Source organism: Ambystoma mexicanum, chromosome 3p (genome assembly GCF_040938575.1).
Source record: "Ambystoma mexicanum isolate Mex_15411 chromosome 3p, UKY_AmexF1_1, whole genome shotgun sequence".
In the NCBI taxonomy this organism is placed as follows: domain Eukaryota; kingdom Metazoa; phylum Chordata; class Amphibia; order Caudata; family Ambystomatidae; genus Ambystoma; species Ambystoma mexicanum.
Window position 1 is genome coordinate 1,116,329,202 of NC_090925.1, and position 20,894 is coordinate 1,116,350,095.

The 20,894-nt window shown below is 49.1% G+C and overlaps 1 protein-coding gene across 1 annotated transcript in view; it reads right to left on the reverse strand.

The window, feature by feature from the left end:
* Positions 1-20,894, reverse strand: part of HSPA4 (heat shock protein family A (Hsp70) member 4) — a 711,161-nt gene that overhangs the window by 619,567 nt on the left and 70,700 nt on the right. Inside the window, exon 3 of the mRNA XM_069652484.1 lies at positions 3,576-3,716. Coding sequence (XP_069508585.1) covers positions 3,576-3,716 — 141 coding nt within the window. The remainder of the gene's footprint in view (positions 1-3,575; positions 3,717-20,894) is intronic.

Genomic DNA, 20,894 nt, shown 5'->3' on the forward strand with positions numbered 1-20,894 from the left:
GGCGGAAAGGTTTGCAAGACTAGCAGGATTGTGCGTCTTGATCACGAGAGAAACACTTGTTGCACTTGCGATGTGTCTTTCCACGGGTATTTGCCATTACAGGACGGACAAAATTTAAAATGAGTCGTTTCCATAGAAGAGGTAAAGGGCGACAGCCAGACCAGAAAGGGGACATTTCTCAGAGAATCAAAACCCTGAGCCCCACTCTCCATACTGTATCGGCCTGGCCTGAGGGTCAAGGCCACGCGGTCGATACCATCGACCAATGCACCAGCCGCCGAAAGACTACATTGCCCAGACTCTCCCAGTTGGCAAGTAACACATTTTTGGGAAAGTTTCACAAAACAAGCAATACCACAACCCAAAAAACATTGTGCACAGGATTTGTATGTGGATGGCCTAAACAGATGTACTTTGCATTTCAAAATTAACGTAAACAAATGTGGTGAGGAATGGCAAGCAAGCATTTTTTTGAAAAAGCACAGGCAGACCTTTTGAATGATAGGGGGCTTGTGCAGGTTACAAAAGCGTAGGGTACAAAGCAGCGACTAAACGTAGGTTACATTTGGGAAATTAAAGGGCTGTTTAACAAAGTGCAGTAGCAAATGTATGCAAAAAAGTTATCAAAACCGAGAGAAAACACGAATGCCCTACCTTCCCATGTTCCCATAGGTTTCCCGATAAAAACTGTACTACAGATGTGTGGGTGCACGGACCTGGGCGGAAAGGTAAAAGTGGTGAGGGGCCACAAGTCCAGCAGCAGTCCCAGGGAGCCCTGGCAGGATCTACATCCCTACCCGATACCCGAGCAGAAAAGCTCTGAGCGCCAAGACGGCCATGGGCACCCGACTCCCATGTGGATCGATTGTCCCCAAGTCCAGCACTGGTCCTAGGGGGCCCCGGTAGGGTCTCCATAGCTACCCGAAGGGAAAAGCTATAATAGGCCAAGGATATGGGTGCTGCCAAGGCTCCCCAAGACCACCACTGGACCCGGGGACGGTCGACCCACATACGAGACGGATGCCAAAGGCCGGGGACATCACCATCCATCCAAGAGTTCTGGCTGGCCTGCGTTACAGCTTTTCCCTCCAGGGAGGTATGGGGACCCTTCCAGGGCCCCGTGGGACTGCTGCTGTGCTTGGGGACGGTACACCCACATGGGAGATGGATGCCCAAGGCAGGGGGACATCACCCCCCCCCCCCCCCAACCGTCCTGTAGTTCTGGCTCGGCTGTGTTAGAGTTTCCCTCCGGAGAGGCATTGGCACACTGCCAGGGCTCACTGGTGTGGAAAAGCTGTAACGCAGCCCAGTCAGTTCCAGGAAGGCTGGGGGTGCTACCCCCAGCCTTTAATGCTGGTCTCCAATGTGGGTTGAGCCCCAGCAGGGTACCAATACCTCCCAGAAAATGGAAATGCTACCCAGAGCTCTAGGACGTCTGGGGGAGCTGCCCCCAGCTTTGTGCATCTGCCTTGCACGCAAGTACACTGCCCCTAGCCCAGTGGCGGTCATCAGACGACCAGGCAGGATCCCAGTCCTTCAGCCGGTCTCCAATGCTGATAGCTAAAGCCCACCCCACTGCTTCTCCAACTGATCCAATTCCTTCTGCACCAATCCCCAAGGTCTATCCTCTTCTTGTACCTTACAGTCTGTCTTGCTACCTCCATTTTTCCTGCATCTTTTAAACACGCATCCATTATTCCCATCTTAAAGAAACCAACTGCCGTTCTTTTGACATTCGTCCAATTTCTCTGTCATACCTTTCTAAGCTGTTAAACCATCTTGTTTAATCCCGGATTGCCTCATTTGTTGCAGACTCTTCTCTTCTTCCCCGATTTCAGTCTGGCTTTTGCCCTTTTCACTACAGAAACTGCTCTGGTCTCTGTACTAAATCATTTCTCGGCACACTATTCAAAGCACTCCTTTCTTATTCTTCTTGACCCATCAGCTGCTTTCGACACTATGGATCACTATTTCTGGCATCACTCTTTATTCGGTCTCACAGGTTCTGTTCCGTCTTGGTTTGACTCCTACTTGTCTAACCAAACTCATCACTTGGGCGGTCAAGACCACCATGTCTTTCTTGCTCGCCCATGGGGTACCTCAAGTGTCAGTTCTAGGCCCCCTTCTCTTTTCCTTGTACACATCACATATCACAGCCATCGCCTCCTTTTGCTTATGTCATCACTTATCAGCCGATAACACTAACTGTTCCCATCCTTTTCTCCAGAAATCAATCACACCATATCAGCTGGTCTAGTCGCTATTAAATTTTGGATGTCTTCCCACTTGCCTACTCTTAACGCAGGGAAGACGGAGGTATTCTTCCTGGCCAACACTCTTGCTCCCATCTGCCACCGTCCTTCATATCCATTCCCCCCTTCCAAGCTACCAATTTCATCCACAGCTTGCAACCCCGTCTCCACTTCGATTCAAATCTTGCCTTTTTCCCACCAAATTTCTCCAACCTCTCGTTCCCGTCGTTTCCATCTCCACAATATCCCTAAGGCCCGCCTGTTGCTCACGATTCAAGGATCTAAACTCTTAATCTCCTCTTTGATCTTTTCACGACTATTGCTCTACCACTGTTTGACCTCAATTCTCGCCTTGATCCTCCAACATCAGTCTTTAATTCTTCTACTCGTCCATTGTGTCTTTCCCCTATCTGGACTCTTCTCTTGCAGCACTCGGCCGACTGCTGTTTTACTGTCAAATTCAATTTGACTTTATCAAGGGATAGAGAGTCTCCCCTTTCCAACAAGCCCTCCTGATTCAGATCAAGCAGAAAATGCTAGAGCAACACGAAAGACTGTCTGCTATAATTACATGTTGAAGCCTAACTGCTTCAGCATGTAAAATGTTTCTGATCAAGTCGGCGCACATAGCATGCGCTGACGTCATCACAGGCACCTTGAAACCCACAAGCACAGAAGGGGAAGTCCTCCCTTCACTGCCTGGGGGGAGGCGATCCGCCCTCCCCAAAGCTAAGTGCTAAAAAGGATGAGGTATCAGGGGTATACATGGGCTTTAACTGCCTGCCAGTGCAAGCTTTGGTAGGCCCGAGCAAAGCAAGGGCTGCGGACCGAATGAGCATGAAAGCCAAACAAAATCATATTGCTTTTATCTGGCAACCTATAACAGTTAATCATCACCATCCTATTACCACTCATTTTTTATTTTAATAATTTGCAAAGAGGAAGATCACAAGAAGTCACCTCCCCCACCCAATCATGGTTTAACAAAAACCACATTGCCAATCCCCCTCTGAATCCAAACCACAAATGTGTTAGGTGCTGGCACTGAAAGTGTAAAATCAATACGGGTTACTCAATCGCCCAGGTCTTCTATAATTAAATAAATGCCACGAATATGAAATTTTTGGTATACAGACCCTTACCCCCAGGTTACCAACACCAACTATATTTAAGAGATCAGTATACCATGGGAGGATCAAGATTCTAGTGTTTCAACATTTATGGTTTCATCCTATTCAGTTCATCCTTCATAATTAAGTTATCAAAAGACAATGGCAATCGAAACACTGTTATAAGTCTGTTCTATTGTTAACAGTTACACACCTTGATCCCAGCAGACCCTGTTGGCAACTGAACAAGTTCACATGCAAGATTGGATCTTTCAGCTTGAACAAAGGGATCCGAGTATGCACGACCATGAAACCTTTTAAAGCCTTGTAGTGTGTTCCTTGCATTTGAAATTACCTAAAAAAAAAATATTGGAACATTTAAATTACAATAACATTCGTACTTGGTTATGCATTTATCATAAATACCACGATTTGGGATATTGTACTTTATTTTAGTTACAGTTCAGGAAAGTAACGTGTATGCAACATGTTCACCAATTTATATATCATCTTTTATAAGGTAGTCACTAGAAAATGTTTTTTTTAAATTAAGCGACTTTTTAATGTCTAGTACTCTACTGAAAAGAGGAAAGTCCAAAGATCTAGAGCAGACAGAACAAGCGGTTCTTGAAACTATTTAAACATTTTCAAATCATGAGTTTGCAATATGCCCATTAGAGTACTAAAAAGGATTTTTATTTTTTTTAAAAGAACAAACTCCTTTGGCTGGAAACAGTAATCAGGAATGCAGAAGATGGCCGAGTAGAGTCCATATAGAAAACATCGAGACAGTGGAAAGAATGTTAGTAGGGTCAACTATATCAAATTGGCATATGCCAACAGTTGTCAAAGAGGTAAAAGTTGACAAATTGAAGCAGAAGGCAAAGAGTTTTAACATTGATTTCTAAAAAAAAAAAAGATTTTAATAGGGCCCCCCCCCTAATTATGTTGAACATGTGTCTCAAAAGATTTTAAACAAAACCCAACCAAGGTAGATTAGAGAGGTTAAGGGGGCGTGTGAGCGTGGTCAGGTGCTTGCCCCCCCCCCCCTATGTGTCCACACAGAACAATAATTCAGCGTAGAGAGTCGGTTATAATAAAACAGTGCAAAACTACACAAGCAGGTAGTAATAATCATGCAAAAACAAAAAAATATATATGGTATTAACAGTATGTTTACTTAGAATACATCATTAAATAACTCGGATGAAAAGCGGTAGGTAATGTATGTGCAGTTAAAACAATGCGATTCAATGACAAGTAAAATTCCTTATACTTTTAAAGTGCAAACCCTAAGATGTATGGGGCCTAGTGCCCAAAGGTCGTAGCTTCCAAGGTTTCTCACAGGTATGGGGTCTCTAAAAGGGATGCAGTGGACTTGCGGTAATGCAGACGTTTCAAACAATTCAAAAGCTCAGCAACAATTTACCAGAACCATGGGCATGATACTTAACCCAGATTTGACTACTAAAAAGACAGGGAGTGGGTTTTGGGGAGAGGGGGCTACAGTTACAAGTATGCTTACATACACAATCCCCCACCACTCCACTGGTCTCAGATTTTCCCAGGTATCACAATGGGTCTACGGGTAGGGGTGCGGAGTATAGTCTTTGGTCCTTTGCTCGGGTGAGAGGTACCCAGGGTATGCAAGTTAAAAGCTTCTTCCAGTGGGGTGCAACTCAAGATACAAGCCCAGTCCCAAGAAATGCAGACCTTTTCAGGATTCACAGGCTGGAGAAGGGAGTTCCAGAGTCAATCACCAATCGAGGGTCAAAGGACCAGCTCCAGAACATGTTCCCTTTATGCTAAGAAGCGGACAATTCAGGAGGTGACTTCCTATGGCACAAGCTGGCAACCAGCATTTCCAGGCTTGAGTACGGAATAGAAACTATTCTGGCAAGGTAAACCACGAGGGAACTTGCAAGTCCACGTGGCAGTCCAGGGACACTACCAAAGGGCTGGATCCCAGAGAAGACGTTGAAAGTAGTTGGTCCCACGAGTCCAAGGGCTGAAGCACAGACAAGCAGGGCTTCAGCGGGCCAGTTAGGAAAGATCTCTTTACAGCACCTTTCCCTCAATTTGTATGGACCCCCAAACGTTTGCTTTTTATTTTTTAATATGATCTGTACTTTTTACAGTGCAGTGGAGCTTTCAGCTTCACTACACTTGCTATTGCTCATTTGTCATGAAGAAACTGACATGTCCTTAAGGCGGTCAGTAATGGGAAACCTGGTTTCCCTCAGTCTTGGTTCTTTGATGCCACTCATGGTAATTTGTCATCATTGTACAATGCAGTATACTTGGGTACACTTTTGTTTTTCCTTAGACTAACACCAGGAGGGACAAGATGGTGGCAGCAGTTATGTTTTACCATTTCTGGTGTATTTTACTTTAGCCTTACCACGTTTGGCTACCAACTGTGGCTAGCGTCCAAACATGGCCGTGCCACAAGGTTTTTCTTTTGTCCCTTGGCCATCTTTTCACTAACCCCTCTTCTGTGAGCACAGGCAAATCCTTATATGGACTTCCAGTAACCAGAAGCTTTTCGCAGGCTACAGCAGGGCCATGTATGGGTGGGTGGGTTTACTGCCAGAAGTGAGGTGGGACCGACCGTCTGGTCCCAATCCACACACTTATCTGCGTATGAGAGGTATGCATGAGCTGTGCCCCCAGTGGTCCTGATTGGACCGCTGCTTGGGGGTGTGTGTTGACCAGATCTTTGATTGGCTAGTGGGAGTTTCGTCCCTTATCTGACTTTTTGGATAAGAGGAACCCTGCATCCATTCCAGAGAGATCCTAGAACATACCGGATGAAGCCAAGTATCATGTCCAGCTGCAAGACCTATCAACCAAAGGTGTTCAAGGTCTCCATGTCACACAATCTCCACCCAATATTACTAGTCACTCAACTTCGGCAGAAAAACTATTTTAATCTTCTATAAAAAAATTTAAACTTTGCTCAACATGGTGTACATATTTCAACAGACAATTCATGGACAATAGGTGAGCATCCTCAATTTATCAGACACAAAAACCCTACATAAATCCAAGCAAAAGTAGAACTAATGTTTAAAGTGCAGGAAAGAAACCAGTCACATCAGGGAACACCTAAACTCTTGCCAGTCCTGTTTTCTTTAACTGCCCCTTATTTGCAGATTCTTGAAAGTCGACCCTGTGTGTTTCGGCGGTGTAAAGATCAAGTGGTGCTCCTGCCAATCGCGGCCTTCATCAGCTTTTTTTCACAAACCAATGTGTTCCTGCCCCTTTGGTAGTAGCCAATAAATAGTGGACTCTAGGGCAGACCACTTCAGAGTTCAATTTTCTTAGTTTTTCCAATATTCGCCTAATGCTGCTGTGTGCAATAAGCTGTTTCAAAGTCAAGAGTCCCAGTTAATACAAGAGGCCAGCTCTGACTCAGCCTCGTGAAGGCACCCCAGAGAGATGGAAAAATCTGGATAACCGCAACCACTGATAAACCGGAATCTTAAAACATGAAAGGCCTGTCGACCGGTTGAAGGCCTGACAAAACTTCTGCTGCTGTGCTGAAGAGCCATGTCTTGTAGATGATCTCCAGAAGTCCTGCGAAGGAGATTCAACCCTTTTGGGTGGCGGGAACTGTTAGGCAAAATTATATGTAATAACCCTGTGGGAGACTAGACCATCCTGATCCTCTTGGCAATATGTAACCCAACCTTGGTATAGGCCTTTACTACACAAGTTCGAATGAGTGACTGAGCAGACAGGCTTATCTCAAGAGTGGTCAATGTGAGCTGGAGGGTTGCAACAGAATTTCACAGCGACGAGTATTCAAATAACACTTATACTCTAGGTTTTTTGGGTTAAATAATTATTTATTCATTTAAACAGTCAGTTTTAAAATAAGTCTTCTTTTGAAGGAGGCAATTGGCAACAATAAAATTACCAGGTTACTCACCGTAGTGACCACCTTACTCCTAGTCCATAGTCCCCTTTCCTCCATACTTATGGGACATCTCTCCGTCCTGTGGGACAGGACTGGAGCACTTTGTAAAAAGCATCCACATTTTTTTCAAAAATGTGTCCCTTTCCTGCGCGGGGCGTAACCCCACCCACCTTGGCTCCGCCCCGCGCATCGCCCATCAGTCCTTTTCTAGCGCAGGGTCAAAGACCCATTAGCAATAACAGAGGAACCTTATTAGAGGGGACGGCGGGCAGGCGTATGGAGGAAAGGGGACTATGGACTAGGAGTAAGGTGGTCACTACGGTGAGTAACCTGGTAATACTACTATGTCCCGTCCCCTTTCCTCCATGCTTATGGGAGATTCCCAAGCACTCCTTACAGGAGCTATGGGTGGATGGAACTACCCCTTACTACAAGTTCTTCAGCACAGCCTGGCCAAACTGAACGTCAGCTCTAGAGCCCATATCGAGGCAGTAATGCTTACAGAAAGCAGATGGGGAGGCCCAAGTAGCCGCTTTAGCGATGGACTCCCAAGGAACATACTTCTGAAAAGCAACCGCGGCTGCCATGCCTCGCACCTGGTGTGCATGGATACCTTTAGGAGGTTTCAGCTTTTGGACGGTGAAAGATTCTGTGATACAGGCGGTAATCCATCTGGAAATAGATGCCTTAAACGCCGGCCTGCCCTGAGGCTTACCGAAGGTCACAAACAGTTGGGAAGAGCTCCAAAGCTCGGAAGTCCTGTCCAGGTAGAACTTAAGAGCTCTTCGGACATCCAGGCAGTGTAGAACCCTTTCCGCCTCCGAGGCAGGGTTCGGAAAAAAAAACGGAAGGGAAATCGACTGATTCAGATGGAATTAGGTCACTACCTTTGGTAGGAAAGCTGGGTTCGTCCGAAGGACTACCTTGTCGTTGTGAAAGACCAAGAAAGGATGCTCCACCGACAATGCCTGGAGCTCACTCGCTCTCCTCGCTGACGTAACGGCTACCAGAAAGGACACTTTCCAGGACACGTACTTGAGGTCACCCGTAGCCATTGGCTCAAAGGGTTTATGGCACAGCGCCGTCAGGACTATATTTAGGTCCCAAGGCGGGTGCGGACTACGAACCGGAGGGTAGATGCGCGTCAAGCCAGCAAAATGTCTCTTCACCACCGGGTTAAAGAATAAGAATACCGGTCTGTAGAGAGGTAAGCGGAAATCGCCGAGATGTAAGTCTTGCATGGCAGAACATGAACCCACCCCCCCCCCCCCCCCGACTCTGCAAGGGAGGACACGAAAGACAGCACCGTGTCAATCGTTGCCACCCTCGGGTCCAATTCTTTCTCCAAACACCAATGACAGAACCTGAGCCATTTACTCTTGTATTGGGATCTGGTCGAGGGTTTCCTGGCTGCCTGGATAATGCGCATGTTATCCGCAGACAAACCCAAATGCTCTAGAGACGTGAACTCAGGCACCATGCCGCCAAGTTGAGCGACTGTGGGGAGGGGTGCCACATCTGCTGTTCCCCTTACTGGGAACCTGATCGACAGACACGACGGGTGTTGAAGTTCTGAGAACCAAAACCTGGCCGGCCACCACGGAGCTATCAGTAGAAGAGAACAGTCGACAGAGCTTTCAACTTCCAAATTGCTCGATAAACCAGAGGAAGAGGCGGGAAGGCGTAAGCTCTCATGTTGTGCCATGGAATCTCGAGTGCGTCCCCCAGAGAGGAGGCCCTCAGACCCCCTCTGGAGGCGTACTGAGGAAGCTTCTTGTTTACCGCCGTGGCAAAGAGGTCCACCTCCGGTGTGCCCCCCACACGAGAAAATCCACGAGAGGACCTCTGCCTTCAACTCCCACTCGTAGCCGACCACTGTCCGCCGGCTGAGGGCATCCGCAGTGACATTCAGCTGGCCCAGAATGTGCACTGCAAGCAGCCAGACCCCCCATGAAGCACGGCCCCCTCCCAAATCTGGATGGAGAGGTCCACAATAGGGGGAGACTTTGTTCCTCCTTGCTTATGTAATACATTGATACCACATTGTCCGTTCTTATGCGGACCACCTTGTTGACAATGAGAGGTCTGAACGCCTTGAGCGTCAGAAAAACCACCAAAAGCTCCAAATGATTTATGTGCAGGAGCTTGTCCTGAGGTGACCAGCGGTCCGAGACCTGAAGAAGATCTAACGTCGCACCCCATCACAAAAGGGAGGAGTCTGTCGTGATCGTCACCATGGGGGCTGGGTCCTGGAACCCCGCGCCCACTGACAGGTTGCTGAGAGATGACCACCAGTCCAGGTCCACTCTCATGGAATCTGGAATCATTATCTGCTTGGAATCCGGGTCCACAGCCTGATGCCAGGAACTCAGAAGAGCCATCTGGGTCCGTCTCATTTGAGACGAGCAAGAGGAAGAGCCAGTACACACGAGGCCATGAGGCCCAGAAGCCTCTGGAACCACCAGGCCGACATGCTCTCCCGACTGCGCAAACATCTGACACGTGGCCAACAGATCCGCCATTCTGTCCCCGGTCAGATACACTCGGCAGTCAATCGTGTTCCAATGAAAACCCAGGAAAGTCAGGTCCTGTGAGACCGTCGTGGAGGATTTCTGCCAGTTCACCGACAGGCCAAGACGTAACAGGAGCTGAAGGAGAGACTGGAGGTTTTCCGCTGCTGCCAACGGACAAGGGCTGTGTTGGAGCCAGTCGTCCAAATAGGGATACACATGAATACCCTGGAGACGAAGATAGGCCGCAATCACCGACATCTTCGTGAAGACACGCGGTGCCGAACTGAGGCCAAAAGGAAGCACCCGAAAATGGAAACGCTCCTCTCCCAAAGAGAAGAACTAGTTACTCTTACCTTGTAACGTTCTTTCGATGGGATGTTCCTCCGACGTATTCCTTATCTTAGATAGAAATCCTTCAGCTTTGCTGGCCTCGGAAAATTTTTTCGCCAGAGGGCGCTGCGCGTCGATGATCGCCGAGTCGATGACCCTCGACGGCCTCCGTGCCGACGTCGACGTCATCCTGCCTATAAAGGCCGCGCGCAGCGTCCGTTGCTCAGTTCCGTTTTGTAGTCTCCAGTAATGTTTTTGGATTAGACTAATCACCTTGAAGGAGCATAGGCTGCAAACCCACAGGAAGTCATACTGCGGGGATGGATGGGAGGGTCGATAAGGAATACGTCGGAGGAACATCCCATCGAAAGAACGTTACAAGGTAAGAGTAACTAGTTCTTCGAAGGGATTGTGTCCTCCGACGTATTCCTTATCTTAGATAGACTCCCATAGCAGTGGTATTGTGACTGGAGGCGGGAGTAATAAAAGTTATGTTACCCTTCCAGAATGGACAGAGTGTAACACAGCCTTGCCGAATCTAGTTTCTTGACTAGAGGAGGAATCCAGGCTATAGAATTTGGTAAATGTATGTGCGGACGACCATGTGGCAGCCGCACATATATCTCGAATTGGCACCCCTCTTTGAAGGGCTGAGGATGTTGCGATACCCCTGGTAGAATGAGCCCTTAGATTTTGAGGAGGCTCCTTTCCTGCCAATTTGTAGCACTCCAGAATGGCTAAAATAATCCATCTGGAGATGGTTTGTTTTGTTATTGGAAGGCCCAACTTATGTCCTGCATAACCTACAAAGAGTTGGTCTGCTTGTCTGATCTTAGCCAATCTGCTGATATAAAAGCTCAAGGCTCGCTTAGGGTCCAGCCTGTGCAGTCTCTCTTCCTCCTTCCCCGGATGAGGAGGAGGGTAGAAAGAAGGTAATATAATCTTCTGAGTGATGTGAAACTCCGAGACTACCTTCGGGAGGAAGTTAGGCTTCACCTGAAGAACAACTTTGTCCTTGTAAAAGATTGTATGTGGAGGTTTACACGATAAGGCTTGCAACTCGCTAACCCTTCTAGCAGATGTCAATGCTATTAGCAAAACAGTTTTGAGGGTGAGAAGCTTCAATGAACAAGAGTGTAGTGGTTCAAAAGGGGCACCCTTTAGGAAGTTTAAAATTAGGTTTAAATCCCATAAGGGAACTTGAAAAGGTTTCGGGGGATAAACATTAGTTAATCCTTTTAGGTATTGTATTAGCAATGGAATTTTGAAGTATGAAGGCTCCTCTGCAGTGCGCTTAAAGATTGATAGCGCTGCGAGATAGCCCTTAATTGTGCCAACCTGTAGGCCTGAATTAGCCAGGTAAAGTAAGAATGACAACACCATAGGTGTACCACAAGAAAAGGGTTCAATATTCTTTTCTCTGCACCAGCTGCAAAATTTGTTCCAACGGCAGCGGTATAGAGTTTTAGTTGCCGGCCTTCTGGCCGAAAGCAACACCTCCATAACATCATCCGGAAGGTCCCAATCCTTGTACCTCAACCTTTCAGACACCAAGCGTGAAGGTTGAGGGTCTTGATGGCTGGATGGAGAACCTGACCTTCCTTCTGCGAGAGAAGATCCTCTCTGTATGGCAGTCGAATTGGAGGGCAGATGGACATGTCTAGAAGGTCCGGGTACCACGTTCTCCTGGCCCAATCCGGGGCAATTAGGATCATGGTCTTCCGAAACCTTCTCAACCTCCTGATCATTTGAGGAATGACAGGGACCGGAGGGAACGCGTACAGAAGTGGGAACTCCCAGTCCACTACGAACGCATCTCCTAGAGCTCCTCTCGGGGGAAATTCCCTTGAGCAAAATCTGTCGCACTTCCTGTTGATACTGGTGGCGAACAGATCCACTTGAGGGGTTCCCCAAAGGGCGAAGATCTCTTGAAGGACTTCCTGAGCTATCTCCCACTCGTGAGAGACTGTGCTCTGCCTGCTCAGAGCGTCCGCTGTCAAGTTCTTCTCTCCGGCTAGGTGAATTGCCGATAGAGAGATTCCTTCCTGAATTGCCCAAAACCAGAGCTGCATCGCCTCTCTGCACAGTGGTAGTGAGCCTACGCCTCCTCTTTTGTTGAGGTAGTGCATGGCCACTGTATTGTCCGTCATTATTAGGACGTTTCTTCCCCGTACAGACGGCAGAAAAGCCTTCAGCGCTAGTCTGATGGCTCTCAGCTCCAACAGGTTGATATGTAGTCTGGACTCCGATGGAGACCAACGACCGCTGATGGTCAAGTCGTTGGCGTGAGCTCCCCACCCCGTGAGTGAGGCATCCGTGACTACTGTTATCTCCGGCCATGGTTGCCAAAACATTTCTCCTTTCAGGATGTTCTCCCGACAGGCCCACCACTGAAGGTCTCGGGCTACTTTGACCGGGATCCGAAGGAGATCTGTCATCCTTCCTGAGAACTGTGACCACTGAGTTCTCAGTGCCCACTGGAGGGATCTCATTCTCAGGCGAGCCTCCGGCACGAGGAATATGCAGGATGCCATGAGGCCTAGCAACCTCAGAAAGTCGTAGGCTGGGAGATATTGGGCATTCTGAAATCTGATGACCATCTGCAGAATATCTCGAGCCCTCACCTCTGGTGGCAAGGCTCTTCCCAGGGAAGTGTCCAGGACTGCTCCAATGAATTGGAGTCTCTGTGATGGTATCATCTGTGACTTCTTTAAATTGAGGGAGAAGCCCAGCTTGTGAAGGAAGTGGCAAACATAATCTAGTTGTCTCTGAGCCTGTTCCGAAGATACAGCTCTGATCAACCAATCGTCTAGGTAAGGGTAGACGTGAATCCCTTCCCTCCTTAGACTTGCAGCCACAACCGACATTAGCTTGGTAAAGACCCTCGGGGCGGAGGTTAGCCCAAATGGCAGAACTCGAAATTGATAATGAGAGCTGCCAATTGCGAACCTCAGGTATCTCCTGTGCCTGGGATGGATCGGCACATGGAAATAAGCGTCCTGGAGGTCTAGAGATACCAACCAGTCCTGAAGCTGGAGGGCCTGAAGGATCTGAGAGAGAGTCACCATCTTGAACTTGTCCTTTCGGAGGAATTTGTTCAATTCCCGTAAGTCTAAGATGGGTCTCAGTCCTCCGTCCTTCTTCGGTATTATGAAGTAGGGGGAGTACCAACCCTTGTTCCTTTCCGCTACAGGTACCAGTTCTATGGCACCTTTCTCTAGCAGGTCTAAAACCTCCTGCAAGAGGAGCGGATCTGGAAGCTTCAAAGGGTTGTTCCCCGGTGGATGACTCTGAGGGATATGTAGGAAGGGCAGGCAGTAACCTTGGGCCACTGTCTCCAGAGCCCAAGCATCTGACGTAATAGCCTGCCATTCCGTCAGATGGTGAGTTAACCTGCCCCCTACTGGTGTTCTGTGAGGGGAGACCTCAGAGTGGTTTTGAAGCGGCTGATGCAGTTGCCGAAGGTAAAGTGGCTCCTGCTCCTGCGGGTGCGGCTTTCTTTCCCCTACCCCGTCCACCACGGGTAAATCTTCCTTGGCCTCTTTGAGCCGGTCGTCCTCTGCCCTTTCCATATGAGGAATAGTAACGAAAGGACCGTCCTCTCCACGATGATCCCGAAGGACGAAAGGTATTCTGACGGATAGCAGCTCCCAATGACTTGGCTGCTGCCTTGGACGTTTGCAGTTTCTCCAAACTGTCATCCGCCTTCTTTCCAAAGAGGGTAGAACCGTCAAAGGGCATATTCAAAAGCCTGGTCTGCACGTCAGAGGCAAAACCAGACTTCCTCAACCACGCATGCCTGCGGATTGTGGTACTTGCCGCCATGGCCCTGCTGATACTGTCAGCAGAATCTAGGCCAGTTTGTAGGGTCTCGCACATCGCATCTTTACCATCCCTGATGATGTTTAAAAATGCGTCCCTTTCCTCTCCTTCTTGGAGGCAGTCAGCCGCTGATGAAGCGCACTCCCAAAGGGTGTGGCTGAACCTAGCGAGCGTACAGGTCGCGTTAATAGACTTTAACGCCATGCTACAGGCAGAAAAAACCTTCTTAGCCATGGCATCATACTTTTTGTCATCCCTATCCTGCGGAGCAGTGGGGTATGCAGATGTGCTGCCTGATGAGGTTGCAGCCTGTACAACTAAGCTCTCAGGAGTAGGGTGTTTTGACAAATATTCAGGGTCAGAACTAGCCACCCTGTATTTTGTTGACAGTTTTTTATTTACTGCCGGGATAATTTCCGGCGTTTCCCAGTTTGTCAAAATCCTTCTCTGTAGAGCAGAGTGAAATGGAACCACAGGATCCTCCTGTGGGCCCTTGTCCAGTATGTCAGTGAGGTCATCCTGCTGAAAGGCAGGAGAAGGTGCAGACCAACCCATAAATTCTATGATTCTAGACATCAGAGCTCTATATGGAGTCTCCGCATGTTCTCCTGGGTCTGGTTTGATAAATTCTGCTTCAGGAGAAGTGTCCAAGCCACTAGCTTCCTGAAGTGCATCCTGAAGATTTTTTAATCCTCTTTCCTCAGAGGCGAAAGTCTCTGGCTCTGGTGATGTGGTCCTCTGTAAATCAATATCTTGGTCTGAATCCTCCCTTTCCTCAAAAATCGAGGTTAAAGGGGGATACTTTGGTTTTTGGAATGGTATAAACCCCATTTCCAATGCAGAAGGAGCCATCATCACAGGCCTTGAAAACGTCGATGTCGTCGACACCGACGTGAAAGTACTCGAAGGCGCCGTGAAAAGCGTCGAGAAATGTGTACTAGGCCTCGAGGAACTCGAAAGGATCGGAGTCCTGCTCGAGAACGACGTCGACGTTCTCGGCGTCGAGTCGGAGGTCTTTTGTCTAACCGTTGGCTGTGGAGTAGCCGTGGTTCTTTCCTTCACCGGCGTCGATATCGGCGTCGACGTCGGCGTCGACTCGATCGACTGATGCGCCGATGAATCCTTCGACAACGGCGTCGATGGCGCCGACCTCTGTTTCGAAGGAGTTTTCGACGATGGCGTCGATGATGCTTTATCTCCCGATGGCTCGAGGCGCTTTCGGGTTGACTTTTCCGCCGGGTACTGCGACTCGCGGCGTTTAGATTTTTTGGGTTTTTTACCCGGGGTATCACCCTCAGCTGTCTTCGAGGGGGACGAGGCCGCTTTCTCGAAGACGCTTAGCATCTTTTTCCTGAATTCCTCCCACTCAGCTTGCGAGCTGCGTTTTGTGGGGCAATGAACTCTCTCAGGAGAACTCGACGAAGATGACGAAGGGGATCTCCTACGTCTCTTCTTCGAGTGTCTCGATGTCGACGAGTGGTGGGAGCCACTTCGTGATCTAGATCGAGAGTGTTTTTTATGGTGAGGAGACGAACGTCTCGACTCTACCGAAGAAGCTTTCGAGGAAGTTAAAGTTGACCTACCTCTCTCGAGCTTTCCCCTACGCTCCTTCAAGGCTTTCGCCGTCATGGAAAGGCATTCCTCACACTCCGAACTCTGGTGCGTGATTCCCAGACACCACAAACAGACCCTGTGAGGGTCCGTCAACGACATTTTCTTCCCGCAGTCTCGGCACTTTTTGAAACCGGACCGAGGGGTCGTCGGGTCGGAGGAGGATGCCATCGATATCGAGGTTAAATATTATATACGTTATCTGACGAGAACTGAGCAACGGTGTTCCGAGGCACAACGAAGCGCGGAAAAACGGAACTGAGCAACGGACGCTGCGCGCGGCCTTTATAGGCAGGATGACGTCGACGTCGGCACGGAGGCCGTCGAGGGTCATCGACTCGGCGATCATCGACGCGCAGCGCCCTCTGGCGAAAAAATTTTCCGAGGCCAGCAAAGCTGAAGGATTTCTATCTAAGATAAGGAATACGTCGGAGGACACAATCCCTTCGAAGCAGAGGTTATCTTCTGGTGGATTCCAAATCAGGATATGCATGTACGCATCCTGAAGTTCCACCACGCTGAGCCGATCGCCCATCTGCAAAGAGAAGCGAATCTGGCTGGGCGTGATCATCTTGAATTTCTCTTAGGGTAGGAAAAGATTGAACTGGGAAAAGTCTAGGATGGTGCGCAGGCCAGCCTGGTTGGTTTGGGCACCGTAAACAGCCGGGAGTAGAAGCCCTCCCCTTGCTCCCCAAGGGGAACGGGTTCCACAGCTCTGAGGTGCAGACGTTTCTGAACCTCGGCCTTGAGGGAGGGTGAGCCAGACAGTTGAAAAGGAGGGTTGAGGTAAAGGTAACCGGAAGCCCGCTCGAGCAACTGAGAAGACCCATCTGTCTTCTGTGATGGCCTGCCACGCCTCCCAATGAGACGCAATGCGTCCTCCCACGGGGGTCTCGTGCGAATGCGGAAAAACCCTCATTTGGCAGGCTTATCGGTAGCAGTGACACCTGAACCTGATGAGTAGGCTGAGGAGCGGGAGAAAAACCGTGTACGCTGTCGTCTACGGCAGTTATTCCCCGCAGGAGTATCCACTCTGCGAGATTTGTGGTTGAGGAAGCCCCTAAAACCAGAGGAAGGTCGACCTTGCGACAATGGCCTTTGAGAGGGAGCTTTAACCAGAACAGACAATGATTTAGCCGTCTGAGTGCTATCTTTGGTTTTGGTGAGCTCTACATCAGTAGAAGAGTGAAAAAGCTCCTTACCATCAAATGGAAGGTCCAGAACCTTGTCTTGCACCTCCTTCGAAAACTTAGTCGCATGCAGCCACGCTTGCCGCGAGGTATCAACCCCAAGCATCAGACCCCAAGCCGAGGCGTCTACGTGATGAGCTGCAGCCTCCAGGAGATCCTGGGCCAAGACCCTGGCATCGGAAAGGCCTCCTCTGAAATCCTCCAACTTCGCGACCGGAATGTGCTCCTCAAACTCCGACAGACCTCTCCACATCCGCATGTTAGCTCCCGCCAAAATCAATTCTGCATTGGCCTGCCTGAGCTGCAAGGCCGAATTGGCAAAGATTCTCCTCCTTAGGGAGTCCAGGAGCTTGTCCTCCTTTCCCAAGACCCGTGTAGCCGTCGCAGAGGATGCTGCTGCAGGCTTGGATTGCAATGTAGCCACCACTGTGGAGGAGGGAGGGAGACGGACAAGACGACAAGGCCACTTCTTCCGAAGAATGCAGCCTGTACCTCGCATCGATCTTTTTATTGTCAAAAAGTCCTGCGTGTGGCTTTTCCCAAACTCTTCGGACCTCGGCCAGAACGTCCTTCTGCAAGAACAGGCCAGTGCGCTCCAAAGGAGACAAGGTGAACGCCCCAGAAAGCACGCCCTCCTAAGAAACATGTCCAGCACCCGGTCATTGAAAGCTCTGATAGAGCAGGGAAGGTCCTCGTTGTCCTGCTCGACTTGAGGGTCATCCAACAGGTCAGGATCCTGCTGAGCCGTGTCAGGCACTGCCTTGTCCACTGGGGACAATGATGGCACAGGCGGAAGCGCAGGGGGAGGCACCACAGGCAAGGGAGGCGCCGGCGGGATCACCGGCGGAACGAGTGGAGCCGGAGGCACAGGTAGACATATCTCCTTGAAAAGCCCTTTGAAATATTCCCTCATGGGGTCGGTGCGCATAAGCGCTTGAAATTTACCGAAAAAAAGCGACCTCAGGAGATTGTTTCGGAACCGGAGGAGGCCCCCCCTCATGAGGTGGACAAATCCAGGGACATAACGGAGAAGGGTGCCACACCGGCCCCTCCACTGACGAATCTACATTAATCAAGGGATCCGCCGCCGCGGGCAAAAAAGTATTGTGCGGAAAAGGCATCCGGGCTTTCCAATCGTAAACCAGAGGATGCGCACAAGGGACCTTAGGTTCACCCGAAGGACCAAACCCTACACCAGGGGCCGATGGCGTAGTTGTAGGGGGGTAGTACCTAAAATGGCCGCCGTGGTTGTGGCAGGAACGGCCGCCATTTTGTCCTCATCTGAGGGGAACTGTGGCACGTGAGGAAGTGAGGCAGGGGTCCCCGTCGATGGGTCGTGGGTCTTAATTTTAGCCTTAACTGAAGGAACCTCGGCAAAGCCGGTACTATGAGGCCTGGAATGTTTCTGCGACATACCAACCGCCAACTGAGCCTTCGAAGGAAGGGCCTCGGCACTGCCGGTAAAAGAAGAAACTTTCTTGTTTGCCCCCTCAACAGATCTGATGTCACCACAAGAGCGGTAACGGTGCGCTTTCACCGACCGGGCCTTGCCCGGATCCTCAGAACTGTTGGTATCCTTGCCTCTGTACGAGGGACCTCGGACCTAGGCCCGGTAGAAGCCTCATCAGCACGGGCCTCGAACATGCGTTCGGTAACCTCAAGCCCAGCCAAGACCTCGGGGTGCACCCCGGTTTTGTCTTTGAGGGAAGCCGAAAGAGCGGCCTCAGAGCAAGCTACGGTACCCCCACGACTCAGTAGAACTGGGTAAACAAATAGCCCCCACAGGAGGGGCCTCGGAGCGTACTCCGGTGGACACAGGCCCCTTAAGGGGACCCTCGGAGAAAACTCTGGTAGAATTATTAGGCCCGACAGGCACCTCAGGGCGAACCCCAGTAACAGAGCGATAACCACCCCTCCCGGCTCGAGAGGAACCCGCAAAAGTATCCCCCAGCCGGGGTGCTCTGAAAAGTAAAGAACTTACCGGGCGTTTTTTCCTTCTCGTCGATGAATGCCTGAAAATGCGAAGGAGGAGTCCGTCTGAACACCTCCTCCCACCGCTCCAACCGACGTTGAAGTGCCCGGACCAAAGGGAGTCACAGTAAAAACAGGAGTCCCAACGGTGTTCCGGACCCAAACACTCGAAACAAAGAGGATGGGGATCCGCCCTCACAAAGCAACGGTGACCCGATGAACAGTCTGGAAAATCTAGTTTAAAAGACCAAGACTAGTAAACGAACGCTAGCGAGAGCCAGATGGGAAAAAGGGAAGAAAGTCTTCCGGGGATGCAAGTGCATCCGGCCCCAATCGTGTGGAGAAAAGGACTGATGGGCGATGCACGGGGCGGAGCCAAGGTGGGTGGCGTTACGGTCGCGTGCTGGGCCCCGCACAGGAAAGAGGGACACATTTTTTTATTTGTATGAATCAAAATAAAAGGATTGATTTTTACAAAGAGCTTGTCACTGTCCATGTCTGTTAAATGTCTTTGTTGATTTTGTTTACATGAGAAGCAAAGTTGCTAGGGTTTTCAGCCTTCTACGGCCTCTTCAAACTGGTATTAGTGAGTCGAAGATATGATTAATCATGATCTCTATTCACTCGCAGCTGCTACCTCTAGGTTTCGCGAAGTTGAGGGCAAACGTCGCGTCCTGACTTTCTGCTGTCATTTCTGGAGAGGTCAAAGTGTCCAGTTTTGCCATGATTTGGTGAACTATTTGCGTGGTAGCCGTTAGCCAGGTCGGTCTATCTCCACTAGTCATTCTTGACCACCAACAAAGTTCACCGTCTAAAGAAGACGGTCAATGAGAAGTGTTGCATGTAGGCGGTCCTAATTGGTTTGGTTTCTGGGCAACCCAGTAGGAGATGTCGAACTGTCTCTTTTTCGTTTGTATTGGGACATAATCTGCAGTGTGATAGAGTTGACATACCCCTAATGGCTCTAATTTCATTTGTAGGCAACAAATTCAATCTCACTCTTAGAATACAGTTTCTTGCTTTTCTGTAATTCATTCAGTTTCTTTGTATTCGGTGGCAAGTGTTGAGTTAGCTTGTTTTCTGAAGCTTTTGCCAACGTCTTAATCCAGTCTAGCTCTTTAGTTTTTTTCTGAATTTTTCCCAGATTTGTGATCAAGTCATTCTCGTCACATTCAATTTCTTTTAGCAGTCTTGAGATGTAGGTCTTCCAGGATTGTAGAATTTTGTTACTCGGCTGCTAGTTCGATTTTGATCAGTCTGTATAGCAGTGGACTTTCAGGAAGTAAGATTTTTCTGTAAAGCCTTAGTGAATTACAGTTCAACGTCCCTTGCAGGGACAGAAGACTCAGTTCCCTTCGAATTGATGCTACCGGTGTAGACGTAGGAAGGCCGAGAACAGTTCGCCAGTAATAGGCTTCAAGTTTTGGCCAAATTTCACGTGGGAGCAATATCATTGCTTCAGTACCGTAGGTTAGAGCAAGAACCACCTTCATTTTGTAAAAATCAATTGCCGAGATCGTAGAAAAGTGACCCAGCTTATGATCGATAGCTTTTCCTTGTGGGGCAAGTTTCCTGGTTTTTGTTCTCAGATGATCTTGCATGGATGCTTCTTTTTTGGTGTTGTCCAGCACAATACCCAGGTACTTGAAGTTTTGAACTTTTTCGATCTCCTCTGAAAAAAACCACTTTAGTTTTTCAGTTTTCTTCGTTGATTTTCCCCAAGGTAAGTATTTTTGTTTTGTTTACTTCCAGGCTATTTGCTGTAGTATACTTGTACAGGTTGTCCAGTTGACGCTGTAGACCTATAGGTGTTTGATCGATCAGTATAAGGTCATCGGCGTAGAAAATTCTGCTAATGGTGTGTTGACCCACCCGGGGTGGGAAGGCTTTCAAAGAAGCTTCTGAAATTTGAAAATCACCGAGGTAGGCCAAAAAGAGGGAGGGAGTCAAGGGGCATCCCTGTTTGACACCTCTTTGGGTTGCTATTGGTTTTGATAGCAGGCCTTGGTAGTTCAGTTTAACACGGACTGTCGTGTTCATATATAGTGCTTTAATGGGGTTCAGTATGGACTCCGGCCAAGACCAGGTTTTCAGTTTCCTCCAAAGCGCAGACCTGTCGACTGTCAAATGCTTGGGAAAAGTCTATGAAGGCCAGATGTAACCTAGGCCCTCCT